The sequence below is a fragment of the Mirounga angustirostris genome, unplaced genomic scaffold (genome assembly GCF_029215605.1).
Source record: "Mirounga angustirostris isolate CCGP_5_RB_7025 unplaced genomic scaffold, mMirAng1.0.hap1 SCAF_11, whole genome shotgun sequence".
In the NCBI taxonomy this organism is placed as follows: Eukaryota; Metazoa; Chordata; class Mammalia; order Carnivora; family Phocidae; genus Mirounga; species Mirounga angustirostris.
The window spans coordinates 6,831,774-6,858,344 of NW_026991719.1; the positions used below are offsets into that span (position 1 = coordinate 6,831,774).

Consider the following 26,571-nt stretch of genomic DNA (forward strand, 5'->3'; position numbering starts at 1 on the left):
AGTACTAGAAATAACCGTATACATTGGTATTAACCATACGGGTTGTATTAGGCGTCAGTTGCCCAGCTGGAGTGACGTGACCCTGGTAAGTGTATACTTGCTGCTGCTTGTTTTGCATGGACTGGCTGTCTCTCCAAAGTCCACCTTTGCTTTTCAGAGGTATATTGGGAAGCTAATATGTCATGTGGCCTTTAGCATGCATTTGTTTTACTTTTAATGCCTTTAATTCTTTGCCTCTTCTGTGCATTAAAATTTAAGAAGAGCAAGGTGGGGAAGTAGCAGAAACAAGAGCTGCTGTTTTTTGTCCCCTGGATCAACCTATCTTTCCCTGGTTAGCGGACACTTGTGCTTTCTAGCTGGCTTTTCCTAGATAATCAGGTCGTTCGTGGGAGGCTTGTACACATAGCTGGATGTCTGAAGAGATCCTAGAGTTACTTAGTTTTTTGCTTTAAAAAAAAAAGAAACATTTGCAGAATCCCTTCTGTTAATTCTTAAAGTTCACAAAGCATTCTCTCTCTCTCTCTTTCTCTCTCTGTCTCACACGCACACACACACACACACACACACATATCTTGGGCCTAACCACACTGTATACCGTGTTCGTTCTACAGTAAACTGGGCCTTAAGTGACTGGATTCACACAGCCGGTTCATAGAGAGCCCTTGTATGCAGTATGGCTGGTTGTTAACCTGGTGGGTTCCTGCTGATTCATACCTCCCACCTCTGATATTGAAAAGGTCCTACAGGTAAGTATGGGCTGAGTGGAAATCGGGGCACATGTTGCCAAACCTAGTCTCTTACTAACTTTTGCGGCCCATATCCAGTGTGCTGATGGTGCAAGTGAGAAGGAATCGCCATGCAGCCTCCCAAGGGGGTGTGTAGTAGAGATCCCCTCACCAGACAGAGAGACTGGGGACGTGTGTCCCAAGCCCGTGTGGGTGTAATTTGCAGGTCACCCAACCTTTCTTTCTTTCTTTCTTTTTTTAAGATTTTATTTATTTATTCATGAGAGAGAGAGAGAGAGAGAGAGAGATGGGCAGAGGGAGAAGCAGGCTCCCAAGGAGCAGGGAGCCCGATGCGGGACTCGATCCCAGGACCCTGGGATCATGACCTGAGCTGAAGGCAGACACTTAACCATCTGAGCCACCCAGGCGCCCCTCACCCAACCTTTCTGACCCTCGATTCCTTTGTCCGTAAAAGAAGGAGTTTAGAGTCACTGGCTTCTAAGGTCTCTTTAAGCTGCAACAGCTTTTCCTTCTCAGGGAGAGAAGCCAGGGACTTGAATTCCCCTTAAGATCACCTTCCGGGAGGGGCACCTGGGTGGCTCAGTCGTTAAGCGTCTGCCTTCGGCTCAGGTCATGGTCCCAGGGTCCTGGGGTCGAGCCCCGCATCGGGCTCCCTGCTCTGCGGGAAGCCTGCTTCTCTGTCTCCCACTCCCCCTGCTTGTGTTCCCTCTCTCGCTGTGTCTCTCTCTGTCAAATAAATAAATAAAAATCTTTAAAAAAAAAGATCACCTTCTGGGCCCATAGGTCGCATTGCCTGAGTCCTCTACTGCCAACATTCGTGTGGAAGAAGACATAGAAATACAGAGGAGACACACACGTGTGTGATACCTTTGAGATCCACTTACAGATAGGGGAGCTCCTGTCAGCAGCCTGCGGTGCGAGCCGGCAGCCTCTGCTGACTCCGTGGCAGCACCCCGCACGGCTAAACCCGCCTCGGGGCTGGGTGCGAACGCCCCATAGAGTCAGCGGCTAGCAAACGGAGCGCCCTGGGGTGTCCCCTGCGTCATGTGTGTGACAAAGTCTAGCCAGTGGGCCCTTAAACATACTCCGAGGCCATGAAAGGTTAGAATAACGAGAAGCGCTAGGAAGGTGTTTAACCTCATACACATGCATGCGTGTGCGTGTACGTGTGTATATATGTGCAATGCCTATGCACTCACATGTGAGACGTTTTATAAAGGAATACAGTCTGTAAGGTCAACTTTCACGTACAACAAATATATCTAAAGCCTATTGAGTAAATCACGCATTTCCAAATTGGTTCAGCCGAGTAACAATAATTAGACAGTCTCAAGTGTGGGATTTTCAGAATTTTGGGTCACATGCAGTTGTGGTAGGAGGAAGACAACTGAAGCAAACGATTTTCTCTTAAATTATGGGGGGGAATATACTATTCTAACTAAATTTTCATCTTTTACCAAGTTAATTACCCCACATTCAAAATGGCTCCTTATTTTATAAGCTTCATGTATGTTTCTGAGAGTCAGGATTTTTACTGGTTTGAGGATACAGCTTCCTTAGTTGTGTATACGGTTTTTTTTTTTTTTTTCTTTTAAAGATTTCATTCATCTATTTGAGAGAGAGAGCACAGGCAGGGGAACAGCAGAGGGAGAGGGAGAAGCAGGCTCCCCGCTCAGCAGGGAGCATGACTCGGGCTCAATCCCAGGACCCTAGGATCACGACCTGAGCCAAAGGCAGCCGCTTAATCGACTGAGCCACCCAGGCGACCCTACAGTTTTGTTTTTTTTTTTTTTTAAAGATTTTATTTATTCATTTGAGACACAGAGATACAGAGAGAGAGAGAGAAAGCATGAGCAGGGAGAGAGGCAGAGGGAGAGGGAGAAGCACGCTCCTCGCTGAGCCAGGAGCCCGATGTGGGGCTCGATCCCAGGACCCTGGGATCACGACCTGAGCTGAAGGCAGACGCTTAACCATCTGAGCCACCCAGGCGCCCCGACCCTACAGTTTTTTTTAAAAGGACGTGTTATTTTAAAATCTGCTTTACTAACTAAAACATTCTTAGTAAAAATAGAGGGAAGTTCTGTGTATGATGCATGGCATTCTAAGATATGAGTTGCCAGTAGAGGTCCTGTGGACTTTTCGGGTTGTCTCCAGTCTTTCACAGTTATAGGTAATACTGCAGCAAACATCTTGTAGTGAAATATTCATGTTCTGGCAGGCTGATTTCCTTAGGATTAAATTCTAGATCTGGAATCATAAGGCAGGCTTTTGGGAAATATGCCCAAGATGCCTTCCATGACGTATATACTGTTTATGCCCGACCACCCAACAGCCTAGGACAGTCTTGCCTTTCCCAAAACTTTGTCCATATTGGACATTTAAAAAAATTCTATGACTCGATAGGCAAAAAAGGTCATCCATCCTTCCTTCCTCCCTCCCTTCCTTCCTTCCTTCCTTCCTTCCTTCCTTCCTTCCTTCCTTCCTTCCTTCCTTCCTTCCAGTAGGCTCCACGCCCCTGAGATCAAAACCTGAACTGAGATCAAGAATCAGACGCTTAACCGACTGAGCTACCCAGGCACCCCCTAGTTATTTCATTTTTAACTTGCATTTTCTCAGGAACACGCAAAGTCGAACTTTGCGTCTTGCTAGCCATTTGTATTTTTTTCTTTTGTTCGTTACTGCTCACATCTTGTGTTCATTTTCCTATTGGGGGTGGGGCCTTTCTTGATTATTGTTATTCAGGGGGCAAATAGATCGCTGAAGTGCGCTGTGTGCTTTTCACACATTAATGGCTGGTTACGGTTTTTTCCTTTTTAATGTACTAGTGTTTATCATGTCATTGCCCCTGCCTGCTGGCTGTGTGCAGTCCATTCCCATTCTGCTGGCTCCTGGCTCCTGGGAATTGTGTGGTGGTCTTTGCGTTACTGCGCAGAAAGCATAACTATGTGGGGCTCTGTGGGTATGAATTTCCTGTGAGCTGTAGACCACCACCTGCAATATTCTCCAGCGTCTCTACTGCCTGGACAGAGAAGAACCCAGGTGTTTTAGAATAATGTCTAATGTGGTGTTGTGGAGAGAAAGCAGGAATCAGAGATGAACATCTCCAAGCTAGCTCAGGTCAGGGGGCAAGTGACTTAGGCTCTTGGGGCTGCAGTCCCCTGGAAATGCTGAGTTGTGTCTGTCGTGCTTGCCTTCTGCAAATGGAGGTTAGTAAGAGGATTGTCTCTGCTGAAGAATCAAGATGTCCTTGGCTTCCCAGTACGCTGGGCCCTCCTGCCACCGTTACTGCTCTGGCTGGCAGAAACCTGAAGGTCCGTCGAAGGCACAACATCACACCTCCGTATGTTCTAGTGTCCGCTCATTTAAGCGTTTGTCCATGCTTGTGTCTTTCTCCCTTCTGGTTTCTTTCACTGGGATGTGTTTGTGTTCATTTTAATGCACCTGCTGTGTGGTTTCCTTTGATAACGCCACCCCGAGACGTTTGATCACTCAGGGTATAAGTATGTCAAAATAAAATAAACAGAAGCCGTATAACCATAGATACAAACACATTCAAAAGAGTAAAGGGCTACTCAATCGCCAGTTACTATGTTTTAATTACCACGAGATCAGAAGAAGCACGATCTCTGTGGGCAGTCTTCAGGTGATCGCTCTGTTTCTGGTTACTGACCTGTATTTGTGTGGTCAGGTGCCAGGGAGCCTACAAAATTGAATCAGGCACAGATCTTATGCTCTCTTCTTGGGGAAGGATCTTATGCTCTCTTCTTGGGGAAAATAATCCATAACCAATTACTATAGACCAGGTGCTGAAACAACAGACATTTATTTCTCACAGTTGCAGAGGCTGCAATTCGAAGATGGAAGTGCAGCTGATTTGCTGGCTGGTGAGACCCATTTCCTGGTTTGCAGCTGGCTGTGCTCCTGCTGTGTCCTTACCTGGGAGAGAGTGGGGGAGAGCAGAGAGCAGGGCAGCAAGCTCTCTCTCGTACAAGCGTGCTGTCCCATTGCTGAGGGCTCCATCGTCATGACCTAATTACCTCCCAAAGGTCCCGCCACCCAACACCTTCCCGTTGGGGGGTGTTAGGATTTAACATACGCATTCTGGAGGGACACAGAAATAAACGTAAATGCTGTGATGCAGGGTAGACAGGAGAGAATCAGCCTGCCAGCCATGTCTTCCTCTCCCCGCTCCCTCCCTCCCTCGCTTCCTCCGTTCCTCCCTGTTACCTCACTGAGTCTTCACTGAAGCCCGCGTTGTGGTAGGCACTGTGCTAGGCCCAGGGACAGAAGTGGGTGCTACCAGTGTACCCAGGAGGAGCGACAGTAAATGAAAATAACACAGGTGAATTGAGAACAGTTTGGGGACAAACAGGCAGAGATTCAGTCCTTATGGGGGTTCAGCAGAAGAAAGGCTTATCTTTGTCAACAGGTCCAGGAAACGCTCCATGGAAAAGGTTGCACTTCATTTTGATCTTATAGAAAACAGGAATGGTGTCTGTGGGACGTCTCCTAAAGAGTGTGGATCAAAGCAGAGATACGGAAACCACAAGGCATGGGTGGCAGAGGAGGGCCCCTGGCCAAAACGTATGTTGCCGGAACGGGGGTCCCTGAGGAGTGGCAGGTGGCTTGGGAAGGATGAGAGGGGGAGCCTACAAAATCAAGCACTCTGGCCTTGATTTGGTGGTGGTGGGAGGAGGGGCTGGAAGTTTCCAGGGGAGAGGATCCAGCTATCTACTTTCCATGCTAATTATGACGAAAATGTGTGCATGTTTGTAAAATGCAGTCAGTGGAGGAGAGAAGAAGATTGGAAATGCCCATCACGGGGGATCTGTCACACGGAATACTTTATTTAACAGCCTGGAAAAGTCGCTGCAAGATGGCTTTGCTTTCAGAAAATTTAATTTGTGAAAGTTGTGATTAGAGTCCCCCTCAAATTTGTTGAAATGGGGCATTTCCCTGTCATTTCAGTGGGGGTTGGTTTGTAGTTCTAAGGAATTTTAATCTGCGTCTGCCTGAAGTAGGTTCTCCTTCCAGATAAGAACCCAGAGTAACTTACAGGGCTTTCAAGCCGGGCTACAATGACTGCCTGAAAGCAAGAGGGAAATGCCGAGTTGTGTCTGTGCAATTGTATTTAGACTTGATTGTGGTGGTGAACGCACAACTCTGCACGTTTACCCCGACCGGAGGTCGCTTGAATTTTACAGTGTTTAAACAATACCTTGGTAAAATTGGGGTGGGGTGTGGAGAAGAAAAGAGTTGTAAAAATGTTTTGTAACCTGAAGGCCTCCCAGATCCATAGCTAGATTCTAGGAATTCAAACGCGTGGTTTTAAAAACTTAAGTGGCTCACAAGAAAAGCGTGTAGATGTAGGGGGCAAGAATTTAGGTGAACCCAAAATCATTTATTGCTCATTACTTGTACCCTAATGCTTGTAGCATTTAAGTCCTTATTAACAACACGTCACACCCAATTAAAACTTAGGCGTCAGAGATGTTCCCAAAACTATTATTGAGCTGAATGAAATGTCTGCCATCATAAAATCTGATCTGATCTTTTCCTTCTAACTGCTTCTGACGATTTCCAGCGAGTTTGTGGCACTCCACTCTGGTTCACGTGAGGTTGGTCACAAGAGACCGTGGCTCCTACTAATAACTAAAAAATGGCCATAAAAGTTATAAAATCATAGCTTTAGAAGAACTCAGCAGACCCTGCTCTTCGTGTAAAGAGCTCTTCTCCCCTTTGGCATTCTCCTCATACATTCTTCATAGTACTTTTCAAAATGAGCTTGAATTTTTAAGGAATTAATACTGCCTTGCCTTCTAGACCAGGGTTTGGCAAACTACAGCCCAAGAGCCAGATCCCCTGGGCCCAGGGTTTGAGAAGCCTTTCTGGCTGGAGGATTAAGGATCAAGGATTGATCCCTCCAAGGTTGGTAGCCAGGGGCACTTAATGTCACCGTTTTTCAGATGATAATAATCTAGTTTTGGAGGGACATGCCAAGCCAAGGATTAGTTTCAGGAGTAGCGTTTAATACTCAGATCAAGTGGTTAGAAAAATGGAGATATGGAATTGGGGAGGGGAAGGTCCCATAGAGCACAGATTCTCCGCACTGGCAGAAAATTGAGATTGCTAGAAGGCTTTCGCTCAGATACGGATTTGCAGGCATGCGTGTCCTCATCAGCCCCTACCTCTGCCAGGCCTGGCTTCTGATGGGATATGGTTGAGGAGAGCTTAGATTTGTATGTCTGAAGTCATCCCCTACACTCCTTCAGAATGCTGTGGAGAATTGGAGGCGTGGGTTACGGAAACAAGATGGACCAGGAGTGCAAAGTGGTTGACCCTAAGGAGTGCATGCTGGGGGTTGACTGGATGTGCCCTCCTATATTTGGTGGAAATGGTCTGCCTTAAAAAAGCTATAAAACCAAAACATCAGACAAAAACATTGCTCTGCTCTCGTCCATCAGGGCAGGGGTTATTCTGGGCGGGAGGGAAGTGAGGCGTTGGGGTAAGGACAGAGTCTGAAGAGGCTGTGTGTATCTGCAGCATTATAGTGCTTTTACAAACCCCGGAAATAAATTTGGAAAGCATAACCTCACGCCTGGGAGGAGCATAAAGCCTCGAATATTTATGACATTTTCCTTTTCATTTAGATCAGCTTCAAATTGGTAACAGCTTCCCATGCCCTGTGGAAAGAGCTGTCCAGGGGGTCAGAAGGCAGAGGGAACTTTTCTTTTCCCTGTGTCTCCTGTGGTTTGCATTTCATGTCCGCTTCCGTTATATTCTGGTCCGACGTTGGTTGACCTGTGCTGAGAGGGGGGGATCCTGGCTGGCTGCACGTGCGGCCAAACCAGAGCACCTGAACACCCATCAGAAGAGATGGCAGGTCTCCACTGGGGCCGTGGGGTGACCGGTGGCATCCCTGAGGACACTCTTGTGTCCTGCAGCTTGGAAGACTAGTGGCGTCCTGGTGAGTCACAGGTCAGACTTGCAGAGCAGGCTGAGTGCAGTCTGTGGCCAGTGGCTGAGCAACGGCATTGGCCATTCCCACTCGCCCCTGAAATCCTGATTTCATCAGTTCGGCCACTTCTAAAAAAAAAAAAAATCGCAGTTGGTATCAGGCTTGCCCACACTTTGAACTTTGCACAAAACATATTTTTAGGAAAGCCAAAAACAGAGAATGCCAGGAGAAAACTCAGCTAACAGATCACATGCAAATGTCATTTTTATTCCATTTGTCTGTGCTTCTGATTCTAACTGGCCTGGAGGTTTGATTGGCAGAGGGAATTTGCCTCATTCTGTTTAAAAAAAAATTTTTTTTGTTTTGTTTTTTTCCCCAAATGTCACATCTTGGAACCAGGAATGACAGTCTCTAGCCGTAAAAACAAAAGAGGCCTGGAATAGATTCAAAACACGTGTTCTGAAAACAGAGTTGGATACTTGCAGGGCCATCACGGATTATGATCTCTAAATGTAGGAGTTTTCTGTGATTGAACACTAGCCCTTCCTGAAATCTGTGCTTGTGCATTTGGTTTTGGAATCTCTCTATTAATCTGTTCTCCTCCACTTAACTACAAATGACGTATCAGTCTCTCTAATTTCACTTCATTCTTGTTACCATCCAAGTTCCTACAAGCAAAAATAAAACCCAAAGGAAGCAAATCTTTTTATCCATCTGTTAGGACAATGAAGAAATAACATTCATCTGATTTCCTAAAGTAATTGCTTTCCCCACATTAGAATCACAGAAAAGAGAGCCTATTTGGGGTTGGCAGAGAGAGAAAAACTTTAGTGAAGACATTGCAATAAAGAAAGGACTGAATTGAAAATGATTTCAGGGCTCGTATCCTCCCACAAGGTGATTCTATAAGATACAGCGTTGGGGCGCCTGGGTGGCTCAGTTGGTTAAGCGACTGCCTTCGGCTCAGGTCATGATCCTGGAGTCCCGGAATCGAGTCCCGCATCGGGCTCCCTGCTCGGCAGGGAGTCCGCTTCTCCCTCTGACCCTCCCCCCTCTCATGTGCTCTCTCTCAAAAAAAAAAAAAAGACACAGTGTTGGATAACAATAAAAAAATTTAAAAAAAAAAGAAGGCACTTAAAAGGGGAAAAAAAAAAAGACACAGCGTTGGAACAGGACTTAGGGAAACTGCTCTCTCCATCCTCACCAGTGTATCTCTCCATTCGTTTGGTAGATGTTATTTGCATGCTTGGACACTGGGATAAGACAACCAGACAGCCTCCTTACCTGCAGGGGGGCTCACCGTCTGCGAAGTCCTGTGGTCATCTGGCATCTCCCAGGAAAGAGTGGGCGGGGCCATTATTGCTGGGTGTTCATGCTGCTTGAAATGTTTCTAGAGTGTTTCTGTCTGTTCCTTAGTGAATTGGTCAGTTGACTGGTTGATTACCTCTCTGGCGTTCCCATGCCTTGCCCATCATCTCCTTTTCCCACGTCACTTGGCTTCCGTGGTGTGTAGACAGAAGAGCTTTCTGCCTGTTCTTCCCCAAGGTGATGTGAGTCTGTTGGGATTTCCCTGGGAGACAGGAAGATCAACGGAGACACCAGGGATTCCTTCAGGAGACCTGTACTCAGGCGTGAGTGTCCCTTGCGTGCCCAGCCACCTGGTGTGTACAAGCCCAGTGAGGAGAGTGGAGATTGAACCACGAGTCACTGGAGAGTGAAACCAGGCCCGTGCTGGGGGCGACCAGGAACCGAGGGCCCTGTGTAAGGGGGAGCAGAGAACTGTGACCCAGAGAGAGAATTCCAGTGCTGTCCCAGGGCTCATCATGAACAGATGGGATCTGGAAATAAAGCTGCCACCTCTCAGATACGGAAACCGCATTTAGACGTGGGCCTGGCCATCTCCACACCCAGATCAAAAATGTCGATGTGAATTCGAGCAGTGTGCATGGGGTTTCCAGAGCATTTGCTGTGTGTGTGTCTGTATGTGTATGTGTGTGTGTATATATATATATTCTTTTTCCTTTTGGCCCTTTAGTCCTTTCTGCCCTATCACAGGGTGTTTGGGCCGCTGAGCGGCATTCACCGTGGCCTTTCCTGGGGATTTTCCTCTTCAGATTCGTTCCGTTTGGCTTCGCTGCCCTGTTGCAGATCTTTCTCCTCCCATTGCCCCCGCAGCGGCCAGGCCCATGAGGAAGAACGGCGTGGTGCGGGGTCCAGCCCCGGAGCAGGTCACGGGGCTCGGGGAGTCTCCAGTGCATAGAGCCTGCCAGGCCTCCCTCCTCCTGGACCTGCAGGAGCAGCGTTCCCCGTGGTAACATGTCATTAGCATGTTCTTCGGGACAGTGAGCAACCTAAGCTGCATATCAGTTGCTCGGACTCTAGAATGCAGCTGCCTTTTCAGTGTTCCCTTGTACAGCTTGACCCGCCGCTCCCGTGTGTACCTAGGAGCAGATGCTTCGATGCTTTTGCTGGCAAATCCCTAAGACATCCTTATTTTCTTTATCTGTGGATCTTACTATCACCATTGACTTTGTACTTGAAGATTCAAAAAAGCGGAGCGCGGGGATATACATACATTATTACACAGAGACCGACAGAGATGCGTCTAACACGTCCGCAGCAGACACACATGCAGATGCACACACATACACACACGTTCTCTACTCAGCAGTCACTGGAAACCTATTAGAAACAGATCGGAACACGACCCTACCAGAGCCCCAGGTTCCCACTTGTGGTCCTTCTTCTTGTGACCCTGATTTCCTGAATTCCTAACTGGAGTAAGAAAAACCCATTAGTGGTTTTATACCTTTGACTTTGTAAGTTTGGTGGCGTGGAGGAGTAAAGAAAAAATAAGGGGGTGGGGACAAGGTTGGCGCTGAAATTGCTGTGCTAACGTAAGTCTAACTGCAGTGCGGTGTTGGGGTGCAGCGCATTGCTAGGACCAGGAGAGACCATGCAGCATGCATGCCTCCCCTGGGGAACAGTCCTGCAAAGGATGCCCCACCAGGAAGACAGGAAGTACTTTGTGCCTGACAGAAGCCGGGACGTGGCCCTTGGGCAGACTCTGTGCAGCCCATCTTTTGCTCCGAGTCCTTATTTCACATCTGTGACTTCTCTTGTGTTTCTGGGCAGATCTCCGCACATCCTGTCTAATGCACTCTGCAAATAGAGCTCCTTTTTCGTTAAAGTATGAAATGTGAGGGCGCCTGGGTGGCTCAGTCGTTAAGCGTCTGCCTTCGGCTCAGGTCATGGTCCCAGGGTCCTGGGATCGAGTCCCGCATCGGGTTCCCTGCTCGGCGGGAAGCCTGCTTCTCCCTCTCCCACTCCCCCTGCTTGTGTTCCTGCTCTCGCTGTCTCTCTGTCAAATAAATAAATAAAATCTTAAAAATAAAAAAAAAAGGTATGAAATGTGAATCCGGATGGCCAAAAGCACTTAGATTTAAGCGAGACATTGTAGCTAATTGAATTGTGAGTGTCTGTTAGGTGGTGGATATTTAGTTAAGTAAGCGGCACCAGGTGCTTTCCTGCAGGTCTGTGGGTGCTGTATTTCAAGCATGTTCACAGGAGAGGAGAAAACCTGCAAACGTGGCTCAGCTCTTTGAAATGAAATACTGGGGAGGCGTTTGTAAATTGTCGTGAATTAGGTTTTATGAGCTTAAGAGGCACAGTGGGTGAAACGGACGGGGACGTAAGGGCATTCATTCCCCCGAAGCAGGTCAAACCTACCTGTCGCGGCAAGGCACCTGAGCTGTGAGTTACGAGTCGCAAACTGCGTTCTCAGCTCGACAGAGTTTAAATGCGATCGGTAACCAAACAGCTGCTTGACTCTGATCTCTGAACATCCGTTGCTATGTTCAAGTTATTTTGAAAACTTCTAGTTTCTTTTAGTGTGTACCTGATAACGTATTTTTTTCTGAAATATCTAACTTCCTGGAACCGGGTTAATATTTTAAGCTCTTGTGCTTGGCTGTTTTGCCACCATGTGTCTTCTAAGCCTAGGCGGTGTGTTCAGCGTCTTGCCAGCAGACAACAAGACTGCCCTTTCTCTGGGCCCCGCTAGGACTTGAGCTCCTGTGTCCTCTTCCAGATATGGAGAGCTTCTAGCTTCTAGGTGGGGCAGGGTCCGGCTACGTCTGGCTGTGCTCTCCACAGCGCAGGGTGGGAGGCTGGCCCCAGCTGGCTGACCGTGGGGAAGGGGAGGGAATTGGGCATGGTCTGGGCTCTGCTCTTGAGCATCTGCTGAACCTGGAGGGGCCTGTTCTCCCGAGGACATGGTCAGAGGGACATGCGCAGGGCGCACTGGACTTACAGGACAGCAGCCTGGGGGTTGGGGGGGTGCAGGTTGGGACATCTGTAACACTCAGGCGAGGCATCCTGTCTCAGGAGGCTGGCTCACTCCTAGGTCACAAGGCGGGTGCTGGAATGAGGCTCCTGCCCTGGGTGTCAGGAGGAAAGCCTTATCTGCTTGTTACTTAGTAGGTTACGTCTCTTCTGGGTTGCTGGTGCTCTGTCTGCTGCTTCTCCCGTTGCTGCCCTTCTTAAGAGTTTCCTTTAACAACACGGTTGTCTCCTCAATGCAAAAACTGCTCTTCCCTGAATGGAAGATTCCATCAGAGGCTCGTTCTATGACTCAGGTCAGAAGAAACCATGTGTTGGCAAAGGCGTGATGGCCCCTTGCTTTGTTGCAAGTTTGATCGTTGTTAGCCCATGAGCGTTGGCTACAGCACAGATAACCACACACGTGAAGCCTGCCCGTGGGAGTGTTTTTTCGGAGGGGGGGACCTTTCCGTGGGGGAGTGTGTGTGTGTCTGTACATATTAAACACATGCATATGTGCCTAGAAAGTAAAGATAGAACTGGAAACGGATCACAGGATGGAAAGACCAGTGAACCACTTACAGTTCCCAAAAGTCTGTTTTTCTCATTTTTAATAATACCTGACTGATTTTAAAGGTCTTATTAATAAATGGATTTGTGGCTCATGTTAGAAAGTTCTATCCCTTTGCATATGGCAATTTCCCAAAGTAAGCCACATAAAAATACTGTTGCAACACAAAATAAGTATTTCTGAATATAGCCGTATGAGAATTTTCATCAACATTGTTTTTAAAAATGTTTGTGTGAATTTTTTTGCCCCAGAATGCAACTTGTGTGTGCATGTATGTGTGTGTGTGCATCTGATACGTGTGCATGTGTTTTTAATACTTCCCATCCTGTGACGTGGTGTGCCAACATCCAGCCTGATGTCGTCCAGCACGTGTTTGGATTTTGTCTCTTGCATTACAAATTGCAGTGGAGACAGGTGTGGGAAAACTTTGTATATGAATTTAATTCCTTAAAATGATCTAAGAAGGTTATCCAGATCTGGGTTCTAGTCCCATCTGGAGAGAAGATGTTACTTGGAATCACTTGCTCATTTTTATACTTTCTCCCTCTAGACAAGCAGATGCCCAGGGTCCAGAAGCCTTTACGACAGCACAGCAGGACTCTCAGAAGCCGTCCCAGCTCTCTAAGCCACCTCCCGCCTGGGAAGCTCCAGAGGTGCCCCAGGAGGCCCGCAGCCGAGCGGGGACCCTACCTCGAGATTACAGATACCCAGAGGAAACGCTCGGCCCAGGACCACACGTGCCGAGCGCCCCCTCGGCCCTGCACACTCAGGGGCAGGACCCAAGGCCCGTGAACACTGCACCGCTCCCCAAGAAGCCGGCCCCACAGAGGCCACCACCACCCAAACGGGAACCCAGGCAACTCAAGGGCCTGGCCGGTGGCACACCTGGGGCTGCTCACCTAGGTGCCCCCAGCAGGCCCCTTTCCCCCCAGTCCCCGGAGGCCCTGGAGGCGTGTGTGGACCGCCTGTCCCTGTCCCACAGCCCCTGTGCCTTGGTGGAGAAACTGAGCAGTGCGCAGCCCAAAGACGGTGTGAGGGCCTCTGGCGAGCACGGCAAGCGGCATGTAGATGAGCACACAGGCTGCCCTAAGCGTGAGGCCCTGCTCCCTTCCAAGTTCCGGCCCCTGCAGACGTCCGCCATGGAGACCTCTCGCTCCCCTTCTCCTCAGTTCGCTCCCCAGAAGCTGACAGACAAACCTCCCCTGCTGATCCAGGAGGAGAATTCTGCAAGGTACTATTCTGGGACAGTGGCCCTGTGCGCTTCCCCTTTCCTGAGCTCCTGTAGGAGGTTTGTGGTGCATCTTTCCTGGGTGGTGGACACCGGGTACCTTGCTTCAGCTACACACATTGGATTTTAAGTTGCCTCTGGGGACTGACTCCATGAGGGAGAATCCACAGCTCCAGCGGTCAGTTGGATTTTGAACTTGGTTGGGGGGCTGTCCTGTTCCACAGGAGCAAGGGGGATGTGATAGAGGTGGGGGGCCATCCCCTGTCCCTTTCACCCAAGGCCAGCGTTGATATATGCATCACCCACAGGCATGTGCCCATCAGCGCTGTGTGTTCCCTAAGCACCTGTTTGTAATCAGAATCCGGTTTAAACTAAGCAGGAGACCTTCAGGAGAAAATGGTGTTTTTCATAATATCCAGTATTTCCATGCTGTTTTTTCTTTTTCTTTTTGAAGATTTTCTTTATTTGAGAGAGAGAGTGCAAGCAAGCACGGGGTAGGGAGGGGCAAAGGGAGAGGCAGAGAGAGAGAGTCTCAAGCAGACTCCCCACTGAGCATGGAGCCCAATGTGGGGCTTGATCCCCAGGACCCTGAGATCATGACCTGAGCTGAAACCCAAGAGTTGGCCGCTGAACCAACAGCCCTCCACACTGTTTTTCTGTGTCTTAGGTGAAAAGCCAGGCTGGTATACACTTTTTGTTAAAGCAGAGGAAACATCTATTCTAGTGCATGGTGCTGTTGTTACAATTTCAGGCACGGGATTGTCTGTCATGCCCATTGAGACGTTGATAAGTGTGGTCGGGCAGGGGACTGACAGGAGCACCGACTGTTTCCTTTTTCCCTCCTGTCTGAGGGCCTTTGAAGAACTGAGAACTGGAAGAGTGGAGAATTTTCTTTTCTTTTTTTTAAGATTTTGTTTATTTATTTGATAGAGAGAGACAGCCAGAGAGGGAACACAAGCAGGGGGAGTGGGAGAGGGAGAAGCAGGCCTCCCGCTGAGCAGGGAGCCCGATGCGGGGCTTGATCCCAGGTCCCCGGGATCATGACCTGAGCCAAAGGCAGACGCTTAACGACTGAGCCACCCAGGCGCCCCAGAAGTGGAGAATTTTCATCTTGTTCTCTAGACCAGTGGTTCTCAAGCTGGGGAAGGGCCATTTTGCCCCCGGGGGACATCTGGCTGTGTCTGGAGAGGTTTGGGGTGTCACAACTGAAGAGGGAGCGTTGCTCCTGGCATCTCGCGGGCAGAGGTAAGGGATGCTGTGCCACATCCTGCGGTCCCCAGGTCCGCCCCGCAGCCAGGAACGCTCTGGCCTGGCATGTCCCCAATTGTCCCACACGGCCGCCAACAGTCACATGGGGCCATGGGAACATCCGTTAGTGAGAAATATAAATCCCGCACATCATTCGGAACAGCGTGCAGCTGGGGGCACTGATACTGCTTGTTTCCATCGTTCCCAGAAAGGTCTGTTGGACCTTCCTGTTCTAGAGTCTCAAGCTATTCTTTTTTTTTTTTTTTGAACTTCAAAATATCTCCGCAGGGAGGACATTCCTGGTATCATCTTGCGTGTCCAAGTGTGGCATTGAACCCACAGCTGCCCCGGGGGCCACAGCTGTGCTTTATGTCGTTTACGATGTGGGTATCACTGAAATGTCCTTGCCGTGGCAGGTGACACTGCAAGTCGTGAGAGGAAGGAGAGGCTGTCTGTGGTGGGGCAGGTATGTGACACTGTGGCAAGCAAGCCAGCCTCAGCCCCTCCATCCTGCGTCCTGCGGAGCTAGGGCGAGCAGCATGGGCCCCTCGGACAAACACCGCCACGTGCCCCACGGTGCTCCTGACCCGTGTTCGCCCTAGAAGCAGGCAGTGGCTTTCATTTTTCCTTGCCTGAAGCAAGTGTTGATTTTCGCATTCTGTCTTTCCTGTGAGCTAGAGAGGCATTTCAGTAAGCCGTGACGATACTGTAGAAGATCCTGGCGGGGGGTGGGGGGAGGGCGGGGGGTCTTTGGGGACCCACAGTGTTGAGTTTTCTCATCCGCCATGTCCTTGGGGCCAGAAAGGGTTGGCTTTGCAGTATGTCCCTTGCTGTACAAGTACTCACAAAGAGCTGAACTCTGGTCGGCGTCCGGACCCATCCCCAAATACGTCCTCTCTGCTCTTCTCGGGAAGCACGGGGCGGGGGCGGGGGAGGGGGCGCCAAGGGTGGCCATGCCGCTTCCGAAAGTTGCTACCAAGGAAGTCGCTCATAAGGGACTGAATTACCGTTCCCCACGGTGTGTGCTGTCAATCAGTCCTGGTGTGAAAGCGTGGAATCCCAGTGACCGACGAGACAAAGGAGAAGCCAGGGCCCAGGGGTCCTGGCTCTGCTCGGTGTCCACAGTCAGCGACCGATGGGTCCGCGAGGAAAGCGTGCCTGGGGCAGGGCTTCCCACGCTGCCTGTCACTTGAGCTCGGCTCAGAGATACTGTTCTTGCCCTGCCCTCTGCGGACTTCTGGAGTTCTGGAGCTTGAGCTGCTCCCCTCCTCTCCCTCCATGTCTGGTGTCTCCCTCCTTCCAGTTACCCCTCGATCACGAGTGTGCGTGTGCCGGCCGCCTGCCGGGGTGCCCGCCGGGGGTGGGGGGTCAGGGCAGGCTCCCACACTCGCGCACCTGCTGAGCAGTTCCCGTGGGCCAGGCGCCGAGCTGCCGAGACCAGCAGGGTGCAGCATTCCTTCCCTCTGGGGAATTTCTGAATGGGCATTCATGTTCCCCCCCCGCCCCCCAAAATGCATCAACTCTTGTCCTGAAACTAGGTAGCTTACTTTCAAATCTTGAAAAGTTCTCTCCGGGCTTCTTGTTGAAACTACAAAATGGAGACGCTGACCGGCAGCATCTTTGGCCGTGGCCGGTGACAGGGATTTGATCACGCCTAGAAGCGTTCTCAGGAGCGTTTTCCCGAGAGCCTGTTCCCATTTGGGAGTGTCCGAGCATAGAGTGCCGGGACGGCTCCCTCACGGCCACGGGCACAGCATTAGCCCTGTCACCTCGAGCCTGTGCGTTTGAGAGGCTCCCGAGGGGGTCCTGGAGTCGCCGCGAGCTGGCGCGGCGTGCGGCTGACGGGCTCCCTCGGCAGTGGGTGCGAGCAGAGCTGCGTGGAGCGCTTGCTGTTGGGAGCGGGGCTCGGGGCACCCCACCTTCTCCGTCCCTCTGCTCTTGCCTGTTGGTTCAGAATTGATGAGCTCTGGTTGCGGTAAGGTCTGATCCGTTGTGTTTTGTCCTGGCTTTGAAGTAAAAGTTCATCAGACTTTTTTAAATGTGGAAGTCTGGACAGTTTTTGAGAGGAGAGACCATGTATGCTTAGAAAAGATCAGGAAGAGATGCTTTGCTGGAAAGTGTAGGTCAGCGTGTGAAGAACGTGTTCTCATTGTGTTCTTTTTTCGTGTCCTCCTGCCCTGGAAATCCAGTTTCGCCACAAGTCGGAGAAGATAAATAGAGGTGGACTTAGAAGTCAGTACGAGGGCGGCGCCTGGCTGGCTCAGTCAGGAGAGCATGGGACTCTTGATCTCAGGGTTGTGAGTTCAAGCCCCACATTGGGCATAGAGCTGACTTTAAAAAAAAAAAATTCAGGGTGGGGGGATGGGTTAGCCTGGTGATGGGTATTAAAAAGGGCACGTATTGGGGCACCTGGGTGGCTCAGCTGTTAAGCGTCTGCCTTCGGCTCGGGTCATGATCCCAGGGTCCTGGGATCGAGCCCCACATCGGGCTCCCTGCTCAGCGGGAAGCCTGCTTCTCCCTCTCCCACTCCCCCTGCCTGTGTTCCCTCTCTCACTGTGTCTCTCTCTGTCAAATAAATAAATAAAATCTTAAAAAAAAAAAAAAAAGAGGGTACGTATTGCATGGAGCACTGGGTGTTATATGCAAACAATGAATCATGGAGCACTACATCAAAAACTGATGATGTAATGTATGGTGATTAAATAAATACATACATACATACATACATAAATAAAATTTGGTAATAGGTGGTCCAGGTTTCTAAGTGTGGAATGAAAGGAATGAAGAGGGGTTCTTGTCTCTCTGTCTTTGCTTAGATAAGATACCAAAAGTTTCCTTCTGGAGTTTAGCACATGTAAATGGTATTTTCTACAACGCTGGCCTTTTAAAATTTATTCACAAAGAAGGCATTAGGCGAGGACTGTACATGAATACCTAGATAAAACATCTAATGATTTCTACTGGAGGAGAGAAGAGAATACAAAATTATTTTAGCCTGTGCAGTGCAGTGAACAGGGAAGAAAACATACTGTGTTCCCCGCTGCCAGATACGAGGCAAAGAAAAGCATTTAATTTAGAGCACTGGAGCATTCCTTGTGCTGCACAAAATTCGGTCCATTAGGGTCACGTTGTAGAAGTGATCTTAGCCCACTAAGTTAGAAACAGGTGTGGGACTTTGGCTTCATGATTTTGACTTGTTTTTTCCTTCCCTTGTGGGCACCAGCAGATGGCTCTCTTTCTCCAATATGTCCTTTAAAAAATAACTTGAAACAGTTTTGTCCCGGTGGCCCTGGTCCCACAGGGTCCCTGGGTGTGGTCCGGCAAGGTGTAGCTGAGGGCACCAAGTGGCATTTAGGGTATCCTGCATGAAGCCCCATCACACCGACCAGTTCCATGTTGTCTCTCTTCCGTGTGGGTCCTCCCCCGCTCCTTTCACTGCGAAACCTTCTTTATTAATTTTTTTCTTTTCTTTTTGTTTTTGTTTGTTTGTTTTTTGTGGTTTTTTTTTTTTTTTAGAGAGCATGTGCGAGCGGGGGACAGGGAGGGGCAGGGGAGGGAGAGAGAGAGAGAAAATCTTAAGCAGGCTCCATACCCAGCGCAGAGCCCCACGTGAGGCTCAGTATCACGACCCTGAGATCATGACCTGAGCCGAATCAAGAGTCAGACACTCAACCAACTGAGCCACCCAGGTGCCCCCCCGCCTTTTTTAAAGCAAACTCACACACCTTTTAAAGCAAGCCCAATGTGGGACTTGAACTCATAACCCTGAGATCAAGACCTGAGCTGAGATCAAGAGTCAAGCGCTTAACTGACTGAGCCACCCAGGTGCCAACCCCGTCTTTTTTTTTTTTTTTAAGGAAAAGTGTGTCCTCAGTGAGTCACTTAAACTAATGCAGAAGCAGTGTGCCCTGTGTTTGCTGCCAGATCCTTGTGTGGCTGGTTTGAGAAGCCGTGTGAAGGGTGGCTTGAAGTGGTGGAAGGCAGGTGGAGGGTGACGGCCGGTGCACACAGCACGTGAGGAAGCTTCAGATTGGGGCCAGCGGATGCGTGGTGCTCAGTGTCCACTCAAAACATAGCCGCTCTGTAGGGAAGTCCTCCCGCGGCCCCAGAACCACGCAGGCTTGTGAACGTGTGCATGATGACCGGCATGAAAACAAGTGCTCAACCATCCACCTCTCAGTAAGCCCGGGGATCCAGCCTCAGGCGTCTGTAGCTTTGTGGGTGACTTTGAAAATTGAAGGTGCCCAGATGCTCAAGGTCAGGAAGCGGGGCCTCCTCCACCTCCATTCCCCGTCCTGGGTCGTGGGATCATAGAGGTTCTCCCTCCACTGCAGTGGCCGCACGTCCCCCAGCCGTCAGGGCAGGCGAGGGACCGGCCGCTTTCTGTCCCGGGTAGCAGTCCGTACGGCGGCTCACTTGGTGTTTTCAGCACACGGCTCTTGTCTTTCCAGAATTGAGCGGGTGATGGACAACAACACCACGGTGAAGATGGTGCCCATCAAGATCGTGCACTCGGAGAGCCAGCCTGAGAAGGAGAGCCGCCAGGGCCTGACCCGCACCGCCGAGCTGCCCGCACTGCCCAGCGGGCTGGAGAAAGACCAGATCAAGACGCTCAGCACGTCCGAGCAGTCCTACTCGCGCTTCTGCCTGTACTCCCGCCAGGGTGCCGAGCCTGAGCCCCAGCGCCCCAGTGCCCCAGCGCCCGGCACCAAGGACGGCGGGGCCTCTCCTCCCGGCCTCAGCTACGTGAAGGCCAAGGAGAGGACAGCCGAAGACCTGAAGTCGGAAGAGCTGGCCCGGGAGATTGTGGGCAAGGACAGGTCCCTGGCCGATATCCTGGACCCCAGTGTGAAGATCAGAACCACCATGGACCTCATGGAGGGCATCTTCCCCAAAGACGAGCACCTGCTGGAAGAAGCTCAGCAGCGCCGGAAGCTGCTCCCCAAAGTCCCGTCTCCGAGAAGCACGGAGGAGAAGTGAGTAAGGCTGCCTTCCGTTCTGCAGCTGGCCGAGCGTGCTTCTGCCCTCTCCGCAGCTCTCAGGCTTCAGGGGGCAAGGGGCTGGTCCATGGATCTGTTTTCACGATGGCTTCTCGGGGGCACATTTTCATAAGCACTGCCCAGTGCTTGCAGCCCATGTTGGCTGTTTTGTGACCCTCCCAAAAGAGCCACTGAGGCCCGTTCCTGCAGATGCCACCTTGGGGGCCTGGAAAGATGTGAAAATACCACAGTTCCTGCGCATTCTTATCTTGAGGCCCATGTGGTTCAGGGTGATGCCCACAGGCTCCTTTCTCAGCTGGGACAGTGTCTCCCCCCAGGGGACAGTTGGCAATGTCCAGAACGTGTTTAGTTGTCACACCTGGGAGGTGCTGCCGGCATCCTGTGGGTGGAGGCCGGGGAGGCTTTCGACAGCCTACCGAGCCCAGGAGGCCCCCATAGCGGAGAAGGCCCCGGATGTCCGTCCGTGCTTACGAAGGAGGCTCTGTGCTCCTGGTGATGGAGCACAGTGAGTGGGTGCGTTGCCATGGGTAGCTAGACTGTGCTTTGCGGCCTGTCTCGTTCGCGGGCTGCCTGCCCGGGCCTGTGTGGTCGCATCTGTCCTGGCGGTGTCCGCTGTCTCCGTAAGCACCCTTCGCGGACAGTAGGTGGGAGCACCAGCAAAATGCAGCACAGAAGGGCAGCGGGGGTGAGGCGGGCCCGAGCCAGGGGGCGCGGACATGGCGGCAGGTAGAAAGGTGCAGGTTGCATCTGGGGCCTTGAGGCCTCCCTTACAGGTAGCTGTGTGCACGTACTCCTTGTGGACCTTAGGCTCCCGGCGAAAGCTCTCCCTGTACTCCGTTCCCTCCCAGGGGGAGATTTTTAGACATCCCTGCTTACTTGACCTTTTCCCCTTTTTTTTTTTTTTAATTTTTTTTAAAGATTTTATTTATTTATTTGAGACAGAGAGAATGAGAGAGAGCAAGCACATGAGAGGGGGGAGGGTCAGAGGGAGAAGCAGACCCCCTGCCGAGCAGGGAGCTTGATGAGGGCGGGACTCGATCCCGGGACTCCAGGATCATGACCTGAGCCGAAGGCAGTCGCTTAACCGACTGAGCCACCCAGGCGCCCGACCTTTTCCCCTTTTTAAAAAACCGTATTTACGTAGACTTGAGGAGTATCCATTTGGCGACGCATTTTTTAGATCTAACACTGTCACCTACTCCCCTGCCCCCTTTGGCTGCCTCTTGCCCCTGGCTGTTGTCCTGGTGTTGGCACCACCGTTTGCTTGTCACAGAGCAGGCCGTGGGCTGGAAGGAGGCGTCTGGGCACGGAGTCACGGCCGGTTCAAGTTCTGACCTTGTTCCCCAGGAGAGAGGAGCCGGCCGTGCCCGTGGCCATGTCCCTCGCCACCAACTCGACCTACTACAGCACGTCGGCCCCCAAGGCAGAGCTGCTGATTAAGATGAAGGACCTGCAGCAGCAGCAGAACCCAGAGGACGACTCGGGGAGTGACTTGGACCACGACCTGTCGGTGAAGAAGGTAGGAGAGCCCGTCGTCAATGACGGCATGCTCGGAGGCAGGCAAGGGGCAGCGTGGGCCCTGTGCCACGTGTCCGGGGCGTTTGTGTTCAGCTTTTCTGCAGGACAGTGACATTTGGGGAAGCAGGAGTGAGCCCTTCGTGACCAAGTTGTTCCACAATTGGGCCTTTTCCCTCACGGTCTCCTTACCGTCTTTTTTTTTTTTTTTAAGATTTTTTTTTTTTTTAAGATTTCATTTATTTTGAGTGAGAGAGAGTGAGCAAGTGAGGGAACACAAGCAGGAGGAGTGGGACAGGGAGAAGGAGACTCCCCGCTGAGCAGGGAGCCCGATGCGGGACTCGAACCCAGGATCCTGGGACCATGACTTGAGCCGAAGGCAGACGCTTCACCAACTGAGCCACCCAGGCGCCCCTAAGATCTTATTTATTTACTTAGAGCTGGAGAGGGAGGAGGGGCAGAGAGAGAAGCAGATTTCCCGCTGAGCAGGGAGCCCGATGCAGGACTCGAACCCAGGATCCTGGGACCATGACTTGAGCCGAAGGCAGACGCTTCACCAACTGAGCCACCCAGGCGCCCCTAAGATCTTATTTATTTACTTAGAGCTGGAGAGGGAGGAGGGGCAGAGAGAGAAGCAGATTTCCCGCTGAGCAGGGAGCCCGATGCGGGACTCGAACCCAGGATCCTGGGACCATGACTTGAGCCGAAGGCAGACGCTTCACCAACTGAGCCACCCAGGCGCCCCTAAGATCTTATTTATTTACTTAGAGCTGGAGAGGGAGGAGGGGCAGAGAGAGAAGCAGATTTCCCGCTGAGCAGGGAGCCCGATGCAGGACTCGATCCCCTGACCCTGTGATCGTGACCTGAGCTGAAGGCAGACACTTGACCGTCTGAGCCACCCAGGCGCCCCTCTTTACCATCTTTGTATAGTAAGATCCAAGGTCATATTAAATGGGTACCATTCTCCTTCAAAAAGTTCATATGATATGTCCCTTCTATCCCATTTAAAATCTAGGGACTAGGGCGCACACTCGTGCTCACTTGCTCTCTCTCTCTCAAATAAATAAAATCTTTTAAAAGATAAATAACAGTAAATTCTAGGGACTTAATTGTATGACCTCTAGCAACTCACATGTTCTCCCTGCCTTCCCTGAGTGGGAGCTTACATTCAGCCAACACAAAAACACGTATACAATACATGGTCAGCTCGCTACAGCCTGCGGACCATCCGTGGCCCACCACCTGCTTTGATAAAAGACATTTTATGGAAACACAGCCACACTGATCCGTTCATCTGTGCGCCCTGGTGACTTTTACACCTCAGCAGCAGACTTGAGTGGTCGCCCCTGACCGTGCGGCCCTGTAGAGTCGAAGGTCTTCGCTGTCTGGCCCTTTACGGAAGGAGTTTGCCAACCCTCAGCGTAGTACCTTGCAGGGTTAGAGAATTAAAACACGATGAAGGAATGGAGCGAAACAAAGGGATGTGATGATAGCGGGCCCGGATGAGGTGATGACTGAACGTGAGCAGGGTGGTGTGTGAAGGGTAAGCCGTGTGGGTGTCTGGGTGCCCTGCAGGGAGAGGGGCCTGCCAGTGCTAAGGTCCTCAGGTGGGAGCCTCACAACATGTTGGAGAAGCAGCAGGGGCCAGTGGCGGGAGCTGTGTGGACGAGGAATGGAGGATTGGCGATGAAGTCGGAATGAGGTCAGGGACTAGTGAGCGCCCGGAGGTTGTGCTAGGGACAGAATTACTGCTCTCAGTATCGATGTCAGCATGCCAGACCTGTGCCGTCTAGGGGATTACCTGTTTTTCTAGGAAAACTTAAAAATACATAAAATGGCATTAAATAAAATAAAAATTTAAATTTAAATAAATTAAATTAAAAATTAAAAAAAATAGGGCGCCTGGGTGGCTCAGTCGATTAGGCGGCTGCCTTCAGCTCGGGTCATGATCCTGGAGTCCCTGGATCGAGTCCCGCATCGGGCTCCCTGCTCGGCAGGGGGTCTGCTTCTCCCTCTGACCCTCCCCCCTCTCATGTGCTTGCTCTCTCTCATTCTCTCTCTCTCAAATAAATAAATAAAATCTTTAAAAAAATAAAAATAAAAAAATAGCATTAAAGGGATGAGGGACTTGCCAAAGAAAGTCTGTCTCAGAGGGGACCATGTACTGTTTATTCCAAAGGCTTGAGCCTGTCTAGTAGTAGGAAAAGGAAAGGAGGGAACCAGCATTTTGTTAATGTTTTCCATATGCTCAGCACTTTGGAAAAGGACTTCCATAAAAAACACTTTTTTTTTTTTTAACAAAAATCTTTGCAAAAGATTTTGCTGGAAGTCTGCTTATATCGTTAGTGGTTTAAAAAATACCATGGGTTGATTTCAGATATAATAGAAGAAATATCGTGACCCATGCACAAAAGAAAATTACTTTCAGTTTGGGAAACAGTAGCTTTCTGGTTCAAGGAATTGAAGGAAATGGAAGATAAGCATTTTGGTCCTGGTTTAGGATTGCATTTTCCGTTGTGGTTGATGTTGTTGTTTTTTAAATAAAGAATCAAAAATGTTTTTAGTTCCTCTCATAAAACTAGAAAAAAAATGTACACTTTGCACAGTTCTAATTCAGTCCTGGCCGTAGATGTAGATGACCGTGCGCTTTACGATGTGCCCTTGTTCCTCGTGCTATGATGAATTTGAGGGCCTCCCTTCATCTCTGTGGCACTTTCTCGTTTTGCTTTTGGGAGGCACAAGGTGCTGGGGCACCGCCTCCCCTCAGATGGCTGCTTTGGGATTCAGATGAGTCCCTGGGGTACTTGGGTGGCTCAGTCGACTGGGCGTCTGCCTTCGGCTCAGGTCATGATCTCAGGGTCCTGGGATCGAGCCCCGCATCGGGCTCCCTGCTCAGTGGGGAGCCTGCTTCTCCCTCTCCCTTTGCCCCTCCTCCTGCTGATGCTCTCTGTCTCTCAAATAAATAAATAAAAAATATTTTTAAAAGAGAGAGAGGTGAATCCCTGTGAACTTGCCTCCTGACAGTGTGCCCGCCCCGCCCACCCCCCCGTGACTAAACTCTTAAGTGGACCGACATATTTCGCTCAACATGCACCTGTCGAGCGATTACCCCGTAGATGGCAAGTGCTAGAAATCACAGTTCCGTGCCGTGTTAGTGACTCGGGAATCCCGCTTTTTGGCTTGGTTTGACAAAGGCGATTGCTGCCGTGTTTGCAGCCTTCCTTCCAGGACACACAAGTATACTGTGTCATGTGGTTGTGGGACGTGTGCACAGGGGAAAGGAGGAGGTGCAGGCGGGCCGTGACCCCGAGTCCGCTGTGTGCCGGACATTCCCCGAGGGGCCTCAGCTGTCATGGTCACAGCATCCCTGTGTGCTCACAGAGCCAAGTGCCGCAGCGGGTGAGCCCGAGTTTTAGAAGACTAAGGACACAGGCAAGAGAGAACGGAAGGCCCCGTGCAGGCAAGCAGTGAGAGCATTCTGGTGTCTGGTTGGAAGCATTATGCTGGGAAGACTGATGAATACGTTTTTGTACCTGGGGTGGCTCAGGCAGACCCTGCTCAGAAAGCGCCCTGGTGGAGTTACGAGGTTCTTCAGGAGAACCAAACACACTCATTGGTCAACGTCTAGAATCTCAGGGTTACGGTTTCTCCCTGGACCCAAGAGGTGGGCGCCAGGCCCAGAGAGGAAAGACCTCATTTCCCCATGGAGTGGGACAAAAGTTAGGTGTCTGGGGCCATCTGAACAGAGGTAAGAAGCAGCGTTGCACCTGCTGAGAGCCCTGGGGGCTGGTCTCTGCCACCAGTCGCTCTCGGCCCAGGCCTCCCCGAATGCCACGGGCTGCGAAATGGAAGCAGATGGGCTTGCGTGAGGCTCATCTGATGTGGCGCGTGAGGCCCTCTGCACCCAGGCTGGGGCTGAGAGTGATTATTTCCTGTGCTGCCGGGGCCAGGCCTCATCCCAAGATCTTTGAATCCAGTCAGTGTCTGTGCTGCTTATAATGGCCCTTTAAGGAAGAAGGGGAGGGTCTTTCTAATAAAAACTCATGCAGGACCTAGGAATTTGGGCTCCTTCCAGAACGCCCAGTTTCAAGTAGCTCAGCTGATACTGCAGGTTTGAAGGCACGTTTTCATGCATTGGCATGAAATCTTCGTTATGATAATTGCTGAAGAATAATGGCCAGGCCTCATACATCCACAATCCTCTAAATTGCTTGAGGTATTCATTCAAGTTAGGATTGGCTTCGGGCAAGAATTTGGAAAGTTCTCCATCCCTATACTCTGTTTTCTGTTTCTCCCTCAAGTAACGAATATGTGCAAAAAAGCCATCTTAGCTGTGGGATTCAAAGTTGATTTAAAGCTTCTCGCCAGACAGGTAGGGACACAGATGCGCAAGCGTGAGCACACTCAGACTCCCACACTCAGAGAAAACATCAACGAAATGGTAGACACGCACGGTTTTAACTGACTGAGGGAAGAAAATGCCTTAACTTCCTGAGCAGCCCTGAGGAAAGGCCATGGCTTTCGGATCTGCGGGCTTATTTTTATGTATTTGTGTGGACCCATAAATGCTAGATGGAGATTCTCCGTCAGTGCCTCGTCCTGAGACAGAGCTACCACGTGATCAGCTCCTACAAAGCATGCCGTGCTATGCTCGTGGTTCAGCGTCTTTCCCGCCGCGGTTGGACTTTTCCCACCTAAATAGTTATCGGGACAGGCGGTCTGGACCTGACCGTTGAGTGTTCAATCAGGGCAGCTTCTCGCCGCTCACTCCCAGTATTGCTGACCTCTGCTGAGTACGGGGCACCCACTGGGGGCTGCTGGGCTGCGGCCACGTGCAGGGATTTCATTCAGTTTCACATCAGTCCTCGAGGTGGGGGTTTCTGTTCCCCATGGAGCTGTGGACATGGTCCTGGAGAGCGTCAGGAGACCTTGCTCCCTCCGGGCATGTGCCTTCTCTCCCGCAGGCTCTGCAGGCTCCCTCTGGG

General features: G+C 50.7%; 1 protein-coding gene across 5 annotated transcripts in view; it reads left to right on the forward strand.

The window, feature by feature from the left end:
* Positions 1-26,571, forward strand: part of SHROOM2 (shroom family member 2) — a 149,835-nt gene that overhangs the window by 115,460 nt on the left and 7,804 nt on the right. For all 5 annotated transcript variants that reach the window (XM_064573708.1, XM_064573707.1, XM_064573706.1 and 2 more), the window contains 3 exons: positions 13,146-13,826; positions 19,523-20,047; positions 21,419-21,590. In XM_064573708.1, the coding sequence (XP_064429778.1) occupies positions 13,146-13,826; positions 19,523-20,047; positions 21,419-21,590 (1,378 nt within the window). The remainder of the gene's footprint in view (positions 1-13,145; positions 13,827-19,522; positions 20,048-21,418; positions 21,591-26,571) is intronic.